General features: G+C 37.1%; 1 protein-coding gene across 5 annotated transcripts in view; it reads right to left on the reverse strand.

Annotated features, from left to right (window-relative positions):
• Positions 1 to 7,245: 7,245 nt before the first annotated feature.
• Positions 7,246 to 19,034, reverse strand: part of bcas1 (brain enriched myelin associated protein 1) — a 13,591-nt gene continuing 1,802 nt past the window's right edge. The window contains exons 5-15 of one of the 5 annotated variants that reach the window (XM_017305972.1): positions 17,308 to 17,490; positions 16,476 to 16,535; positions 16,095 to 16,130; positions 15,667 to 15,882; positions 13,406 to 13,465; positions 13,213 to 13,254; positions 13,028 to 13,081; positions 11,936 to 12,058; positions 11,738 to 11,818; positions 11,208 to 11,423; positions 7,246 to 9,312 (exon numbers count right to left, since the gene is read on the reverse strand). In XM_017305972.1, the coding sequence (XP_017161461.1) occupies positions 9,232 to 9,312; positions 11,208 to 11,423; positions 11,738 to 11,818; positions 11,936 to 12,058; positions 13,028 to 13,081; positions 13,213 to 13,254; positions 13,406 to 13,465; positions 15,667 to 15,882; positions 16,095 to 16,130; positions 16,476 to 16,535; positions 17,308 to 17,490 (1,152 nt within the window). In that variant the 3' untranslated portion in view covers positions 7,246 to 9,231. The remainder of the gene's footprint in view (positions 9,313 to 11,207; positions 11,424 to 11,737; positions 11,819 to 11,935; positions 12,059 to 13,027; positions 13,082 to 13,212; positions 13,255 to 13,405; positions 13,466 to 15,666; positions 15,883 to 16,094; positions 16,131 to 16,475; positions 16,536 to 17,307; positions 17,491 to 19,034) is intronic. The other 4 variants (XM_017305973.1, XM_017305974.1, XM_017305975.1 and 1 more) reach the window with 4 other exon arrangements.

Below are 19,034 nucleotides of genomic sequence, written 5' to 3' on the forward strand. Positions count from 1 at the left end.
CACACTGTCATAATGCAGTATTTGTGTGAAGAATTGTGATTGATTTAGTACAATTTGCAGTAAGGCTGTAACATAAAACATAGAAAAGTGTGAATACTTTCCAGAAGTTCTGTTTACTTATGTACCTGTGTGCCTCAAAACCGACAGCATTTCAGAGGTTCCATATAGCAATCATTCAAAGATTCTAACCACAGACAGTTCCTGTTCCTCCAGCAGCTTGAAGCAACAACTGAAAGATATGATCAGAGTAAAAAGATGAGTGAGAATATTAGTATGTCTCCCTAACACACTCTGAATGGAGCTGCGACTTCTCTCTCAGTTAGCGGACAGAGCCGTGTTTGAAAACACTTACAGTACCTTGCAAAACGTTTTCACATTTTGCCAGTTAAGATGCAAAAATGTACAGTTTACAGTATTTTCTTGGGATTTGACGTATTTGGGTAGCAAAGGGGATGCATGATAATGAAGTGGAAATAAAAATCTGGATATGAGTGCAATTTTATTCCATTCCTTTTATTAGAAACACCTTTCACTGCAGTTACGGCTGCAGGTCTGTGGAGGATATCTGGCTTTGTAGGTTTGTCTCTGCGATGCTGTGTTTCGAACCGAACCCTGACTTTAACTTTGACATCTTTATTCCTGACCTGTCTGGAGTGATCCTGTCTCCATGATGATAATTGTTCACTAATGTTCTCAAACAAACCTCTGGGGCTTCACAGCTCAATTGAGGCTAAATTACCCACAGGTGTTTACTAATTAGATGACTGCTGAAGGGAATTGGTTGCATTCTATACTGTTTTGGTTGGTGTGGATCAGTGGAAGGAAAGTGTCTTAAATTTGGAAAGTTATAGATTTGACTTCAACTTCCCAGATGTAAATCTGCCCTTGGACAAGGCACTTAACTCCAACTTAACCCAAGTTCAGCCCACACTAAAAAAAAAAGCACATAATTTTACCAAGTATTTTTGGTCTAGTTTCTAGTGTAAATATCTTATTTCAAGAGTACTAACTTAGAAGTAACTTTTCAGAAGATATAGAAGATGTAATAATTAAGTCAATAATTTATTATTGTTGATAACTAATTATTACCAACAACTATTGATAATAATTAGTATAAATTAATACATTATTATAATTAATAATAAATTATAATAATTAAGTCAATAATTATTGATTTAGAGTAGTTAATCTGCTCGTTTAATGTCTACTATAAAAAAGTAGCAGCTAAAATGACAGATTATTTCACTTATAACAAGATATTTTTCCCATGTTATAAGTGAAATAATCTGTCAGTGGGTCTAACACTTTTTCATCAGTATTAAGGAATTACTGACTTAAAAGAAGTTCCTATATCTTCTGAAAAGTTACTTTCAAGTTATTTTTGTCTAAATGTACTAAGATATTTGAACTAGAAACCAGACCAAAAATACTTGGTAACATGTTGTGTTTTTGCAGTGCATTTACCATTTAGGGCATAAAACATCACACATGCTTTTTTTCACAATTATGCAAAGCAGTAAACCAGAAAAATCCCAATAAAATACATAAATATTTGTAATATGAAAGGCTATTGAGGAGTACAGATGCATGTTTTCTGCCATTAGTTTGTTAATCAGATTAGAATCGTTGCTCAGTCCTCAGATTGTTTCAGCAGCCAACACAGCCATCGGTACAGGTTGCAGCTGACGCTTTAGCTCCTGTCAGACCTCCCAGCTCTGTGCCTCCACAACACACAGTCACCAACACATGTCCTGAGAGCACTGCATTCACACAGTTTCATGCTTTGTCCTGGGACAAAATGAAACGACATGGTGCGGGGCAGAACCGCTGTAGCGTCCACTGAGTGAGCTCTGCACAGTGTAGGAAAAAACTGTCAAAAATGCCTGAAATGAGTGAAACCTTCTCTAATTCAGTAGCTTGTAGAAGCTGGAAGTGATCATCTGTATGCTTTTCCACAGTGTAGTGGAGGCATTGTTGCACTCTTTACAATGTATCATTGAGGTTTGTGTTCACCACACATGCCTGAAGTTCCTACCACATTTCGGTCTGGTATCTTGGGAATTGAAATGGGCCTTTTCTCATCTATTGTGTTGTAGATTTGCTGCTTTGTTTATTATAATTGTCAGGTCACATTAAAATACCGTTACTTTCTTTCTCCACTTGAAAGTCTGGCTTTCAACTCGGTCAAAAATACAGGAATGCCTTAGGGTTAGCATCAAACATGTCTGTCACAAATATAAAACGCTGTTAAAGTTACAGGTTTAAATGAACTATTTACAAGAAATTATGGCAGTTTGTATTTCATTAAACATTTTCACAAATGTGTTTGTCAATGTTTCTTTTGTGTTCAAACAGATTAAACTTTTAATATTTCATAGAGCACAGCTGAGGTTTTAGTACTGTGAGTTTTAAGCTCCCATCTCTCCGGTAGAGGACATGAAAACCTGGATTTTGCTATTTTTCTTTTAAATTAAGACAACATCTTCTTTGGATCATAGCCTCTGTAAAACAAATTGCTTAATCAGTCACCTACTCTGGATGGTATTTAAACTGAACTTTGTACTAAGAATGTAAATATGATAGGTGTTATCTTTCTTCATATTGGTCATATTTCTAAAATTAGAAGGGAAAGCAGATCTTCTATAGTTAATAACTATAGTTATGAGGGTTCTCCTAAATCATCACTACAGTTATGCTACTGTAGGCTTAGGCTGCTTGAGGACAAACTTCCCTCTCTCTGCTATTTCCTACTGCAACACTGCAACTATGAATAGTCTGCAGTTTCTGCTGTCATAAACTTTATGATCTCTCTCTGTATTTTCTATTCACAGAAGCTACATCTGGCCCAGAGTTCTGTTTAGCTGTGATACTTTCTTAGTGTGGGGCATCAGCTGAGCTGTTGCTGCAAATAACTCCATGTTTTCTTAGATGATACACTTGACTGTCTTCTGTATTTAACTCCTTTCTTCGTCTGGATGAAGCAACTGATGGAGCTGCTGTGACTAACTGTTATGTACTTTGTATCGCGTGGATTTTATTACAGGCTCAGAGCTCATTTGGTTAGTGGTGTTCGACTCCTTGATGGAGCCACTAAATGAGCTACTGCTGCCATTAAGGCTTTACTTTTTGAAGTATTCCTGGATCAGTTCTTCTGTGTTTATGTGTGTCTGCTCTGTCTCCTCAAATCCCCTGTTAAAGGGAAGTTTTCCTTTCCCCTGCAACTACACACATGCTTAATATGAGGGACTGCTGCACAGTTACTGACTCAATGCAGTAGAGCAGGAGTGTCAAACTCATTTTCATTTTGGGCCATATCAAGATACTGAATGTTCTCAAAAAGCAATGTGAGTCAGAATGTATTGAGAACAAACAATTAATTAAACAATTGTTTAATTTGAACAATTAAACAATTGCTAAAACAATTAAAAATAACTGTTAACAGCTGTCTTAGTATTTGATGATTACAGATAAAGATATAAGCGATTTTGATTTATAAAATAATATGAAAGCACAACTGTTATGTTATTCTAGAGTCTGGGAGCAACATAAAAAAACAATGGCGAGGCAGATTTGGCCCCTAGGCCTTCAGTTTGACATGTGACCATCCACTCTTTCAACAAGGTGATCAACAGAGATGTAATTAGCAGATTTTAGTTTGGATTGGAATAACAAGTCAAACTTTACTGCTAGCATCGAGTCAGAATATCGGTAACTGACATTAAGTCTGGATTTGATTGAATTAACTATATAAATCTCTGTATGAATGGATTGTTATTAAGTGCCTTGAGTTTTTGTTATAAATCTGGCCGATGCAAATAAAATAAATTGAATTAGTTTAGTAATTTTGCTCATTTTTGGACACTTGTTTCTTGTTTAAACTTCTGTCTAAAGATTTAGTTATAAACTCAACTGCATGAAATCATCTCTTTAACTGAAACTAAAACTCTCAAATTGACTCTGGTCCAATTCATAGGCCCAATTGTCAGCTTCAAAAATAAATCAGGCAAAGCATAATTTAATTTTAATTGGACGTTTTATCTATTTAGAGGACAAAGTTGCAAAGATCTTGTGGTTTGTTCAGCTTTGAATGTTTTACATCTGATATGTGCTGTGACATGTTCTTTTAGGAGAGAAGAGGGTTGCATCAAGAATTTCAGGTTCTTTTCTGATTCACCTGTAACATGTAACACACATCTGTCTCTGGGTCATCTCTTCTTGTCTTGAACGCTGCGCATCAAATGGTTCTATCTAAACGGACAGCGCTAGCTACTTGTTTACTTGGAGCAATAAAATAGTGAAACTTCTACTTCAATGGAAGTTACACTTACTGATAATCACAGAATATAAAGATATTGTGTATTGGTTTTGGTTAGTTGCATTCATCTGATTATGAGATGTGTAGAAACATTTGTTCACATGTAAAGTATTTGAACAAAGGAGTCAGTTTTTTAGTTTAATTAGGATTAGGCAGCTAGTGATATTTGTTTTCCTAATTGTCTTGAAAATCTTTCCTCTCTATCTCAAACTCTGCATGCAGGAACACGCTTTTGTCCTCCTCTCCGCCAACACACAAAACGCATAAAAAAAAGAGACTTCTCGGTAACTGCACGAGGAAGTGGAGAGATCAGGAACTGATGGCCCCACATATCACTGAGGCATGTATCAGCTTTTTCACATCGAGCTAAGGCAGCACTCTTTCTGCTTATACTATTGATTTCAGTACTCTTTGAAACCTCGCAGAAGTTTCAACCTTTCTTCTCCTTCTGTCTAATTAAAATTTCTGTCTGATGCTTTGCCAATGAAAATGAGCTCTTCACACATGAGACAAACTGCTGGGGGAAAAAAAAGGCCATACTGGGTGTTAATTAAAACAATTCTCAGAAGGGGAAAATACAACAGAGCTTGTGTCTAAAACACAAAGTACTTCACTTTTCTTTTTCCTTCACCACCATACGAGTTAGTTTGGGTCTATGTTTAAAATGATCTCCTGTTTCAAACAGCAGTGGAAGAAGAGAATGCCTCCTTCATAACAAAGGAGCAGTGTGAGTTATGCCTTCAGGCGCTGTGACTCATCAGTTAATGATGGGTCATTTTTATCCAGTGCACACTTGGCTGGACACTTCAAAATCAATTAAAAATGGCAAAGAGAAAGACTGCAGGTTTTTCTTAAACTGTAACATCCAGCAGCTCTGACACTTTTTATTTGTTTTTAATCTGTATGAGTCCCTCCAAGTTATGCTCGAAAATGTTATCATGCTACAACTAGAGACTTCAGCATATTTCAGGATTTGATGGAGCAGCATTAAGTGTAGCATAACAGTGAAGTGAACAGTGATACATGGTTTATGAAACGTTTAGCATGCATTTGTCTGCAGTGACAAAATCCAAAAAAACCATATCATTGTGATAATGAAGTGTTTCATTATCACCATGAAACACTTCGGTGGCAGCATCATGCTGAGGGAATTGTTTTCTTCAGCTGAGACAGGAAACCCTCAACATGTCACATAGCTCTGCAGAGGCCTGTGTACGAAAACAAGATTATAACAGTTATAACAAAAAAAATCTAAAAAGAAATATTTCGTTTTTACAGTTATGCACTTTCTGCTTCTATTTGATCAGTTTCTAGTTTTAACGTGACAGACTGTGAGAAAGTTCAAAAAGCATGAATACTTTTCCAAAGCGCTGTAAGTATTAAGTGGCCTATGTGTCAGTTATACTGATAAATTGCTGTGCTTCCATATTACTCATATATTGCACTATTTCCATATTACCCAACACTGTCAAACATTTCAGAACAACTTGAATCGTTCAAGCCTAAACAAGAACCGATCATTTCTGTACACATAATACCGTTTAGCGACAAAAGCATTTTGTAATTATAAGGTTAAACAGACAGATGGCAACAAATAGACGTAACTGGTTACTCAGTGTTTATGTATTTGAGTCTGTCAGAAAAAAAACCTGCATCAAGAGTTTCAAATGTGTTTTAATTGCCTGCTGTAGGCTGATGCAACACAGACGTGTCCCTTCTTTGAGCCGTTTATGCTCGAATGAAATATACTGCAGTGAAATTATTCTTAATAATTGCAACACAACTATATTATATCAGTTTCTTATTGCAGTGTCACATTTAAATATGGAGAAAAATGCAACCTTGAAAATGAGATTATTTAGTCAGTGGAAAAAATTCCACCCTATCAAATAATTATCAAGCAACATTTCAGAAACTTTCTGTTTCCCGATGTGAAACACTGGCCCATCTGTTGTGGCACTTTAAAGTAGGAAATGGACGAGAACATTACATTCAATCAGAGTGTTGATCTTAATAAATCAGATAATGGCACATATAGGATTAAAGCAATAACTACAAAGTTAAAAACAACTGGAAGAGTAATGTGGAATTTAGTAAATTTTGCAAAGATTTTGACTAAAACTAAGATTTTTACTGAGATTGGTAAAACAAAAACTGCTTTTAAGCAACAAACACTTCAGCTGAGTCTGGTAGTGGAGATTCATATTGGAAAAGGCATGGTGGTGAATCTGTGATGCTGTGGGCTTTTTTTCTCCTCCAAAGGTCACAGGAATCATGCTAGGTGGTGCATGGCATTATTTTAAATAACAATCTGATGGTTTTTGCCAGAAAATAAAAATAAGAACATTTTGCTTGTTTGAGCAAGATAGTGATCAAAGCTATGTGATAAAATCCACACAGAAACGATTCACCAGACACAAACACTTTCTGTCATATTAACTGTCACATTTTTCATACATATTTTTGTTTTGTGTGTCAGATTATGTTTCTGTTTCAACGCCGATTTAGTTTTAAACATTTTGCACATCTTTGCCAAAGGCCAATAACTGTGGGATGCTGTTTGCATAGGTCAGCTTTAAGCAATTTAAGAAAGAAAAGAAACACAATCAACATGTAAAATGAAAAGAAACTGGGCTTAAAACATCCAAAGTCAAACTTTGAAAAACCTGTAGAATTAGTGATCATGATTCAGATTTAAGACGGCACACTTGGTATTACTCTGTTGAAGCCATAAAGAAATTGTGGATTACTCAGAAGTTTGGCACGGTATTGCAATACTTTCAGTTTTCCCTCAGTATTCTCTGACACTTGTGCTACAGCTCGTTTGTCTGGGTTTCTGCCAAACCTGCTGACTCACAACTGTTGACTTTCCAGCAACACCTTGGAATTCCTTTTAAAGTTTCTTCATAGTAAAAGCGGCAGGAGAAGAGTGAAGGGTGAACGTGTTTATTGTCTCTGAGATGACAGAAGTTACACATGCATGGAAGCAATCAAAAGCGAGTTAATTGTACATGTGACAAACACAAATGACGAACACCATAATAAGGCTTAGACTAAATGACAGGATGCAAAAGGACAGATGTGGACGAGACTTTGCCATCCCCAGTGTATTTGTTAACATTGATATTTACAATAAGATGCCAAGGGAAAAAAGAAGATTGTGATTTCATGTATGACACAGTATTTCAATGCTAGCATATATTTATATTTGCGCTTGTACATGCTGTTTAAATGAGGTGTTGATTTTTTTCTCAGTATTTCTAAATAGCTTTCATTTCAATTTTGTTGGAACCACTCCAGTACCAGAAGTGCCTGGATGTCATAACATAACCCACACGGCATCGCCCCTTCAATTTTAGCACAGGAATTAGATACTAAAAGCAAAACACATGACCATATATTGCAAAAGCCCAGTATGTTAGAACAGAAACACGGAAAAGTCAGATTAGGCCTAAAAGTTTGTAGAAAAGATTTCACTCACACTGCTGCACTACTCAATGTATTTTTATGATCAAAAATATAAATTTCAGTGAAGTTGCCATAATATCTTGGTTTCACGTTGCCGTGAGGTGAATGTAAAAAGCCTGCAAACCATATCAAAATGCCAGGTTTGGGCGATGTAAAAAAGAAAGGAAACTCAGATAATTAATGTCAGATATGTTCCCACCTTTAGTGAAACCACAACTCAAATGAAATATAAACAGGCATATTTTTATGGGGAGGATAAATACAAATAAGGAACCTAAAATATTGCATAAGTTTGCTCATTTTCATACTTTTTATTTGTTCTGTTGGTGGTAAATTGATTAGTTCAGAAAAGTTCCTCCTCATTTTTGTCACCAGAACCCTGAAGGTTTGGATCCATCATTAAGTAATTTGTGGAACTGTTCATAACTCCCTAGTTCCAGTTGAAAAAAAACAGTCCCAGAGCATGATGCTGTCACCACCATGCCTCACTGTGGATGGTGTTCTGCTTGGTGATAGTTTCCTGCACACTTTCAGGAAACGTGAAGTGTTTTTTTTGGAACTTTTAGCCAGACTTGGATGTTTTTTCTTCATAATAAAGCCTTCCATCTGGCCACATATGAGATTGCTGTATTACTGTAGGTTGTACTTGACAGAAATTCCTGCAGCTCATTTAATGTTGCTATGAACCTGGTCAGTTTTGTCTTTTTATCAGTCTTGGAGGGATGTCCAATTCTTAGTACTATCTGTGTTACACAACATTTTCATCAAATTGATACTGATGGATTGACTGTCCTCAAATATGCCATATACCACAACAACTTCATTCCATGGTAGATCTAGTGCCTCAGAAATTATTTTTAAGAATGAGATTGTTCTGATGAATGCGAACCTCCCAGCAGAGCGTGACTGTTACTGGAAGCTGTGACTAAACAAATGTCAGGAACAGAGCAGCTGAATTATATCTGAGTTAATCAGAGGTGTGTTACATGATGGGAGGCATGTCCTGGCTAATACTGAGTCTGGAAGTAGCACAAACCTTGTTAGAAAGAAGCGTACAACTTAATTATTATTATTATTATTATTTTGCTTTAAGATACTTTGGTTTGTCTTTGATCAGAGATGCACAACTTATATTTAGTGTTAAAGGTGGGAAAAGATCTGAAGTGTTTTGTACTGGTTTGATTTTTTTTTTTTTTACATCACTATAAACTTGCCATTTTAGTGGGTTGGGCAGAGTATTTTATAGGCACCATGTCTCCTTTTCTTCATCTACCCACATGCGATTCTTTCCTGAATCCTTTTTAAAAGCACTCCTTTTCATATTGCAACATCTAAAAAAGTAGTTAATATGATGATGACAAAATATGACAGACACAAAGACAAAGTAAGAGCTAGAAAGAGGGGGAGGGGACAGCCGGGGGGGTTCTGTACAGGGAAACTTAAAGGGTTCATTTGGTTTTCTCAGACGTTGTAGCAGCAGTCGCTGGTTCTGTCTGGACCCCAGCATCTGTAGAGTGGCGTTTCTGACCCTATAAATAAGACGGGAGAAAACAGTAAATTCTTGTTCACTGTAAAACTGTCTGCACAACTATATTTAACCACAGGAAATGACCTCTTTTACCACTATTTCCTTAAACTGCCTTGCCAGGAGCTTGTCTATGAGAGGAAAAAAAATGTAACTGACAACAATGTGAAGTATGTTCACTTTATGTTACCATAGTTGTACTAAACCACTGCTGGGTGTAAAACTGAAAGTTGAGAGACATGAAGTGGCATGAAGTGCTAATCGGCTTTGTTCTCAGCAGGGCCGGGCCTGAACCTCCAATAATATAACAAGTGGCTGCTGCCATCTAGTGGGGAGTAAAAATTAGAATGAAGAATGTTAATCACATGAGGCAAATGCACACATGGTAAAAAATAAATTACAGCTTCTGTTAACTCCCAAGATTTCATATTTTAGGAAACAATAATGTGCATCTGATTTTTACCACAGAACAGATTCCACATGTGTATTGTTTTGTTTTTTTTAAAAAGAGGAAGCAAAAATAGAAAATCTGCATGTGGAAAAACCCAGAAATATCCGATTCATTAGCCTGCAGAATTAACTTTATCAGAAAAAACAATAGTTGGTTTCTCACTGACTTATTTTCTCTCATATTATTGCAGAGAAATGTTGGCCTGTTATTATTTATGTTGCGCCTTCATTTCTTGGACGTTTGCAGATGTTTGTTTCTGCGCAGCTCTCTGAGGGTCTCAGCAGCATTTCTGTCAGTTTGGGATGTGGTTTTAACGAGGCTGTTGCAGCACCTTGGTTCACGTCTTTTTCAGCCATCTGTTTGAAATCAATGTCCTGTTGATGACCCAGTTTGGGTCAAGCCACATAGCATGTATTTTGATAGTTTATTGCTTTGTATTAGCACTTCCTGTCCTCATTTTTTCAGTCTTTTAATATTGCCTGATCATGAACTCTGTCAAAGATGTAATTCTTGTTTTTTTGTCTCTTACTGAACTAATTGGAAATTACCTTATAGCTCTTACCCAATTAATTTAACCAAATTAAATTTAAATCCAATCTTAGCAGTAAATTAGTTTTGTTCCAATAACGCTATGAAATCTGCTACTTGACTCTCAGCACTTTTGAGTAGATCTCAATAATTTTCTAAAACGGTAAAGATTATCGTTTCAGTTAGGATCATGTCCTGACTGAAATAGGGTATACTTTCTTTTATCTATAACTACAAACATGCAACTTAAAGGGAAGTGAATGCTGCAAGTCAACGAGTTCAAAAAATTTGCCAGGCTTCTGTAGATCAGGGTGTCCAAAGTGTGGCCCGGGGACCTTTTGTGTCCCCTGAAATGTTTCTGTTTAGCCTCTGATGACAAATTTAGTGAAATAAAAATTTGGCAAACAAAATAGAAAACAATTGATGACCTGAACATTTTTGAAATGATCTTTTTTTTTCTTTTTATGATCATATAAAGTGCTTTTGATGTCTTGGATTTTTAATGATATACAGATTAAACAAAAGCGTGTTTATTGTTAAGTAGGTAAAACTAAATAAAATTTAAAAATCACAATAATTTTGTGTTTTTAATTTAATAAATTTTTTAACCCACCAGTAGTTTAGATTTGCAAGGTTTTGGAGCCCAATGCAGAAAGTTTGGATACCACTGACTTCAATAGAAAAGTTTTGTATATATATATTTTTTTACTACTAAATTATGTACCTATCAATGTATGAATAACTGGATAATTGAATTGACATTTTTTTCCTGTGACTTGCCTTAAATGACACATATTGTGAATTGACACTATATAAATAAACTGAATTAAATAGAAGCAAGTTGCACATAATTTAAACATGTCACTAGAGCTAAGCTGCTGCTTTAACAAGATCTGGGTGAAAAATGAAGCTCCTCTCACCAGGTTTTTGAAGAACAGCTGGATGGAGTTCCTCTTCTCCAGTTTTTTGGCCTGACTCGCTGCATCGTCTCCAGCCGGAGAGGCGGCTGCCGCCGGCTTGCTATCTACTACTGCCTCTGACTTGGCCACAGCTTTAGGTTCCTCCTTAGCTTTAGCAGGCTGGGGCGACTCTGCGGGAGAGGGCGGGGTTGGAGTCGTCTTTTTGGGGTCGGCAGCCTAAAAGAGAAGCATAAAGTTTAGCTGTTCTGCTCCAGGATGAGTTTAGAGTAAAGTGGCTGTTATTGCTGCTCGGAGTTTGAACTCCAAGGCGACATTTGAACCGACATTAAGATGCACACCCTGCTGTTAGGACACAGCTTGCATTATGAAAGATGAGCACACACGCTCTGAGAAATTGTTATGATTTTTGAATATGACAGCAAACGGAGAGACGCTTCGGGCAAATAAGCTGTTTAGAGCACGTTTTAATCTGAGATGGCATTATTCTGGTTAATAATGCATCTATTCACACAAGAGATGATTCTATTTACCAGGCCAGTTGATTTCTTGAGGAGTCGAACTCCACTTGTGGAGGCTGCTTGGACTTTTGTGGTCATGGTATCTAACAGTACCTCAAGTTCACATCAATCTGTTACTCGCTGACAGGTGATTTTTATCACAATGCAAACCTATACATATTAAAAGATTATAAGGGGGAGAGGGGAGATCTGACGTGAATCAGTTCTTACTTTGGGCTTGAAGAGAAACATGAAAGATGATTTGGAGGTTAGCTTCTTTTCCTCCTGAACAGGTGGAGGTGGTTCTGGCTTCGCTGCTGCCTCCAGAGTGCCAGATTTGGAAGGATCCACCTTCTTTTGTCAAAACAACACAGAGGAAAAACACAAGTCATGAGACGTACACAAACCCAAGGGCGCGGCCGTCAATGTAGCTGACGGAGTGAAAGCGGGAGCTGCCACCTGTGACGGGAGAGAGGAGGAATTCCAATCAGAAAAGACGGGAGAGGGAAGGAAAAAGTTCCTGAAGGAAGAAAGAAACCCAAACAATCCGCTATGACAACAACAAGAATTGGTGCTTTTAAGAGCCAATGTAGGAAGGAATCCCAGAAAATAGAAAATGTCAGTTTCAGAGGACACAGAGATTCTCCACCTCCAAAGAATCATCAAGAAAGTTGAAGATTTTTGGGGAACAAATGTGTTTTTCCAAAAAGTAAGACATCTGTACTTTTTAATAAAATACAAGAAGATAAATTTAACACATCATCTAATTTGGCCTTTAATTTGGGTCTGAGAAATAAATAAAAGAAAAATATGAAATATGTTTTTGCATCAAAAATACAAAAGCTGCTGAGTTTTGGACTTGCTGCAGCAGGTCCAAAACCTGGCTGCAGATGTGCAGCCAGGTTTAAACTCTGGCTTAAGATTTAATGAAGACTGGTGAAATTTTATGAAGATTCTGTGGCTGACTTTGCTTTTCAACATGGTATTATGTTCAGAAGTATAAAATGTTGAAGATATTTAAGTTTTTCAACCTTTTCACGGGGAGTTTTCTAATTTTTCTTCATGTATTTTGTCCGTTATTTTCTCACACTCGTCTCCAGTGGGGTAGAAAACAAGTGTGGGTGTTTTTGTTTCACTTTTACTCCAATCAGATTTTCTAATCACTACATTCAGTTTCATTTACATTTCTTTAAACCACTGCAGTTTTCTGGAAACGGGGTTGTCGGTGAGAAAACATTGATTGGAATAATTTCAAAGATGCCTGCAGAATGGAAATAAAGAGTGAAAAGAGCTAACATTCTGGCGGCCATCTTGCATATTTACCTCCTCTTCTCCAACTTGCTTGCCCACTTCCACAGCAGCTTGCTGAGATTCAACCTTATATTCAGTTTTATAAGCAAATGCAAATGTAATATAACTTTTGTACCAGAATGGAGATTTAAAGACAATTTTATTCAACTATCAAAAAGAGAATGAAAAGCCAAAATTGAGAACTTTTTGTTGTTTACCTGCACTTCTACAACAGGCTCTGGTGCCTCCACTGCTGTCTCCTGCAGAGTAAAACTGTTTTTATGTTCTGAACCCATTTACATTAAGATACAAATTAAAATGCCCTTAATTAAAGGATGATTTCACCCGGAGTGAGGCATTCACTCTAATATACAGATTTTTATGAATAGATACCAGAGTCTCTTAAGTTACCTGTACTTCTACAACTGGCTGTACCTCTACTTCAATAGCTTGTGCTTCCTCCTTGATGGTCTGCAGGACAGTGAAGGAATTATTACGTTTAGTGAAATATTAAAGTGATAAGAAAGCTTTATCTTACAATAAATGACACTTTTGCCAATGGCATTTCAATTTAAGTGCATGTGGACATATGTGTGCCTTAATTTGCATCCAGTCCTGCATTAGAGCTCACTTTCCGGTATCCGTCAACATTTTTCACTTCTGGCCCTGATGCCAATTCATAGGAATACAACACCTGGTGCAAATGCTCATTTTCAATCGAGCTGTAACCTGTGGGACCACGAGATTTGAACAGTGCCTCAACACTTCGTAGAAAAACACTTTTATAATTAGAGCTTAATATATTTTATTGGTCTAAGTTAATGGTTCCTTTTCTCATTCTAAGTAATCCTGCATTTCTCAAAGAGTGGGAGGTATACAAGCTTTGTTATTAAGGATTTTAAAAAAAAGTATTTAGCTGCCTTTTTATTTCATGTAAATCTGGATTTGTACACATATACATACATTTCCCCATGTTACCAGAAATATTGTTAGGGATCTCCTTGATGCCTTTTGCAAAACACTAATAGCTGGGACTTGGGTGCCTTCTGGCTGTCTCTGTGAGTTTTAAAACAACCAAGGTGACATGAAGTTTCTTGTAAACGTGTTGCTCTTGGCGCTACTTGTGAAACGAGGTAGTGACAGAGCCATAACACTTGATTTATGAAAGGGCAAGCGAGTGCTGTGGCTGGAGGATGTGATGAAGTGCAGACTGAGAGAATACGTTATCAGTTGGTCGTAGGTTTTACTGCAAAAATCTGTTTTTATTCTAGTCATTCACACTTTAGAAGGACCAAATAAATTTCACTGTGGGACGGTCAGTTGGCGTGATGTTTACATTTAAAACAAAACCAAGAAGGATGTCTAGGTGGTGTTGCATTGTGGAGCAGCAGTAGGAGAACAGACTGTCTGTCACTGAGTGGGTTGTAATCCAATTGTATTTTTTGACGAGTTTTAACAAACCTTCAATCTGTTTTGGCCTTTAGACTTTGAGATGCATGATACAAATTTAATGCACAACAAAATTTCACTGCTGTGTCTCCTGTGTCTGGAATGCCGGCCTTCATTTTTCAAAGCTGACATCTGCGTGGGACTTGATGATTGGTGATTTATTTACAGCAAGAGGCATTGTGAAGAGCTGAATTTTAACATTTTGACATTAAAGTTTAACTAAAATCCTTTTTTTTTTCTTTAGAATAAATATTTATTTGTGACTTTAATGGTCTTTAATACAACTAAAACACATCAAACAAAATGTCTGAAGATCAAACATCAAAAAATCTTTAAAATGGTAAAGGCCTGATGTAAAGACATTTATTATCAACAAATGAGGCTCTGTGCTAAATTAATGGTCAGCAAAAATTGTACAAAACATTACTAAGAAAATTTTAACAGTATTTTTGATTTTATTTGCATCATTTTAATTTTTCAGTTTTGTTAAATTTTATAGCTGTCCTGTTTCTCTCACATAAGCAATTTTAATACTAAGTAAGCTACTGCAGGGAGTAAAACGACTGCACAACAAGTGAGACATGCAATATTTGCATTGCCCTAACACAGATGCAAAATCACTGGTTGACTCTGAAGTTGCTGAAGTTGAAATCTTGCGGATCAGATCAGCATAATTAAGTTATGAGTCATTTATGTTTTATGCCAGAACAACGTAAAACTTCTTCAAAAGTTTTACGTTAACCTTTTCTCCTTTATCTGCTCAACTAGATTGAAATCTGAATATGAGCATTTATGGTTATTCACCATAATACTTAATAGCCAGTAGTTTATACTGACGCATCTTATGCAATAAAAATGATTAAAGGAGATGCTGGATGGATTTTTTTGTTGAAAATTAGCCAGATAAGCATTTTCATGCTCACTATTTGCAATTCATCTGAAAACATTTCATTACACAAAAGAGGCAACTTTACTCAACTGCTGCGTCAGCTAAGATGCAACACTTGGCCTCTTTCTGCCACTCCCAGACAAACCAGCTTCTGTCCAATTGGGAGCCAGATGAGTCATGGTCAGTGTGAGGACATAATAATCTACTGTACCACCTCTGTACGCTTGGCTCTGCTAGCTGAAACACTTCTCCTTGACCCCTCTCGCCTTATATCAGTACCGACATCTTTTACATTATAAAATGCAGTGCAGCTGAACTTGTCGCGTTTCTTTACCTTTGGTCGGAAGAATTTACTCAGAGCATCTTTTGTCGATTTTCCTTTTGCGGACTCGGGTTCTTTTGCAGAAGCTTTTGGTTCTTCTTTTTGTGTTGGCTTTGCAGCTTTGGAAGCTGGTTCTCCTTTGGTCTCCAGTCTGGGAGGCTCTGGGGGTGGCGGGGGTGGAGCAGGCATTCCTTTGGGTGCTGCAGACTGTTCTGATGTCTGTGCAAACTATTCAAGACAGAAAAATGATATACTGATGCAAAGATAACAATACAATGATGTTTACCAACAAGCATATTTTCTAATAGCAAGCTTAGGTTAGATTGTTATCTACTTTAAATGATTAAATAGTTTTATTTTTTGTAAAATCGCCACATAAGGTAAATTCTGAAAGTGGTTTCTTTTGAACGTTGAGATGCTGCAATGGGTTATATGCTCACAGTGGTGGCTTCTGCAGGTGTGGTCTCCTTCTGGGACTATTTCGCAACAAAAAAAGGAAGCAGTTAGAAATACACGGTTAAAAGAAGCAAATAAAAATCAGCAAAAAAGCTCATTATGCACCACTACAGGTAACAAATATGCCCCATTTTTAGGAAACAAGACATCATTATTTCAAAAGGAGGGCCAAAAATAGAAATATACTGTATCTAACTATAATTTGCAGCTGAAATCCCCAGACTGGTAGAAAGCTTGCTAATTAGCCCTCTGCATTTTGCAATCACTTCTAACAGCTTTGGGAATAGAAATGTGGTGTGATAATCAGCACTTGTAAGAAAAGGAAAGAGGGCCGATAATAAATTCAGCACTGAACATCTGTTCACCTGATCTTTTGCGGCATCGGGAGCAGCTGTTTCCTTTTTAGGTGTTTTTGTGGGAGTAACSTGTGATACAACAGAATGGGAAAATAAATTAACCAGAAAAATATTTCAAGTGTAAATGTGTTCTGAAGCATCGTAAAAAAACAAAAACTCTCCCAGTCAGAGGATGTGGTTGATGCTGCACCAGCTAGCAAAACTAATTATTATTTCTATAAAACCAAAGCCTTTTTAATGAATTCAGCCTTTATGGGAAGCTAACCGAGGCAGACAGAGTGCACACTGAGGTCTCTGACAGAGCGCGTACAGTACATGGGCTGTCATTGTGACGGCCATTGTGCTCCGGAGATGGCGTAGGCCTGCCCGCGCACTATCTGCACAAATCTCAACTTCCAGCGGCACAGGCCTCCCTTGTGAGCTCACCCTATGGGACGAACAAAAGGCCACCACATTCCCGCATGTTCAAAGACTTGATTAGCATGGGGCTGCGGCGGTGGTAACTCTTTAAAACACCATGCATCCAAAAGACAGCATGATGAAGAGGAAATACAATGGCTGCTTGTTGTAGGATTTCCATCAGGCAGTCATCATAATTTCATTTACAGTCAAAGGGTGATGTTAGAGCTTTTACAGACATTCAGATTGTAATTATTAGAAGAATATATATATATTTATATTTATATTTTATCAATCTCCAATTTACATAATTTTTCTTTTCACAGTTTCACAAGACTAGATTCTTGATTTTAGTTTAGTACACCTCTCCTTCACAATACAAACAACTAGACATTTCAACAGTGTTTAAACATGACCTAAATTCTCACACGGTGTCACTTACTAGTGTTTTAAAGAAGTTCATAACTGGATTCTCCTCTGGCTCGCTCTCCTCTCGGCTTTCCTCAGGCTGATCGTTTCCGTTCTCGCTTGCAGGAACTGTCTGTTCCTCTGGACTCGACTCTGTCGTCGCTCCGACCTCTGGCTCAGTCACAGGTTCCGACTCTTGCTTTACGTTTGCCGTCTCCTATACGCCGCCAGAGAGAATGGGCCTTTGAGGAGGATGTTGGAGCAGCAGAGCTGATATGCAACCAGTGAGTGTCTTAATCGCAGCATTGAGATGGGAGCACAATTCCAACCATGCCTCTGCCTACTCGGGGCATTGTCAACAATCGGGCCTTTTATTAATGTGTGTGTCCCACCCCTCACTCATTGATATTCAACAATGTGTGAGAGATATGCCTTGTGAGATGTCAGGAAAGACCACTGTCTTGCAATGTCCATCTGGTTGGTTGATTTAATTTAAAATTACTTCTATTTTGCAGTTTCAACAGGCTGGCCATCAAGTTAAAACTGTGTGTATGTTAAAGTTAGCTAAAAAGCTAATGTTAGCTAAAGTTTGGTATGATTTGGGCTATCAGAAGCATGTTGATTTCCAATAACACTGATTATCTTTGTCTGGAGCAGTGGCAGACTGGGTCACTGATGCACACAGGAAGCAAAAGCTAGCTGTGTCTTTTCTGATCCACTATACCAGTTAATGGAGCTCAGATTTCTTAAGAACTTCCATGCTGGTGCCACAAACCTGCAGCATAGTTTAATAAATATGGGGCTTCATAGGATGTATCTTAATGAGGTTCTTTAGTTTCCAATGTTAGATAAATCATCCAGAAACCTCAGCTTCTGCCTTTGAGTTCTTCATAGGCTCATTTATTGTTACTGGGTTGAACGTTTTGCTGTCTTATTTTTTATTTTTTTGTATGTCCATTTTGGCTGTGGGAACATCCTCAGAACCGTATAACCAAACATGGAGAAGCAGCATTCAACTCTTATGCTCTTCTAATCTGGAGCAAACTTCCAGAAAATGGCAAAACATCCAAAACAGTTACTTAAACTTAGGGCTAAAAATCCACATGCTTAGAGATGCCTTTCATTCATAATAACCGGAACATTGATCAATGTATTTGATGTATATTGGCTTGATGATTTTGATAATGGCGTTTGACAAAATTTAATGTTTAATGCTGTCCATTGTGTTTTTATGGTGTAAGGCACTTTGAATTTGACTCCTTCCAATTTATCAAGAATTTCTGAGCCTAATGCTATATAACTGTATCATTCTTGAATTGGTTTGCAGTATTACGCTCATCATGTATAACCTCTGGCTTCTCCATGCTGACCACTTCCTCACTTAAAAGCACACATTTTATTAAGAACTGATCACCTTGATTCCAGCTTGAATCATTTGTTGTGAAAGTCAGGATTAGTATTTAGATACAGTAAATATATATTTAATGCCAGAATTAATAAATAGTAAAGAATTATAAAAGCAGCAGCTACGGCATCTGTACATTTTCTGCAACTACACTTGCGAGTTGTATCTTTTCTACACCGTGGACAAATCATCAGTTTATCACTGAGGCAATAAAACACACCTTTGGGCAATTTAGAAATATATTTTTTTCTGTTCATAATCACTTCTAGTTGATGAAATGTAATCTGAAATGACAATATGCAGACATTTAATTTGCTTCATAGATCATTCCATAGTTAAAAACGTTTTTTTTTACT

The sequence above is a fragment of the Poecilia reticulata genome, linkage group LG7 (assembly GCF_000633615.1).
Source record: "Poecilia reticulata strain Guanapo linkage group LG7, Guppy_female_1.0+MT, whole genome shotgun sequence".
In the NCBI taxonomy this organism is placed as follows: domain Eukaryota; kingdom Metazoa; phylum Chordata; class Actinopteri; order Cyprinodontiformes; family Poeciliidae; genus Poecilia; species Poecilia reticulata.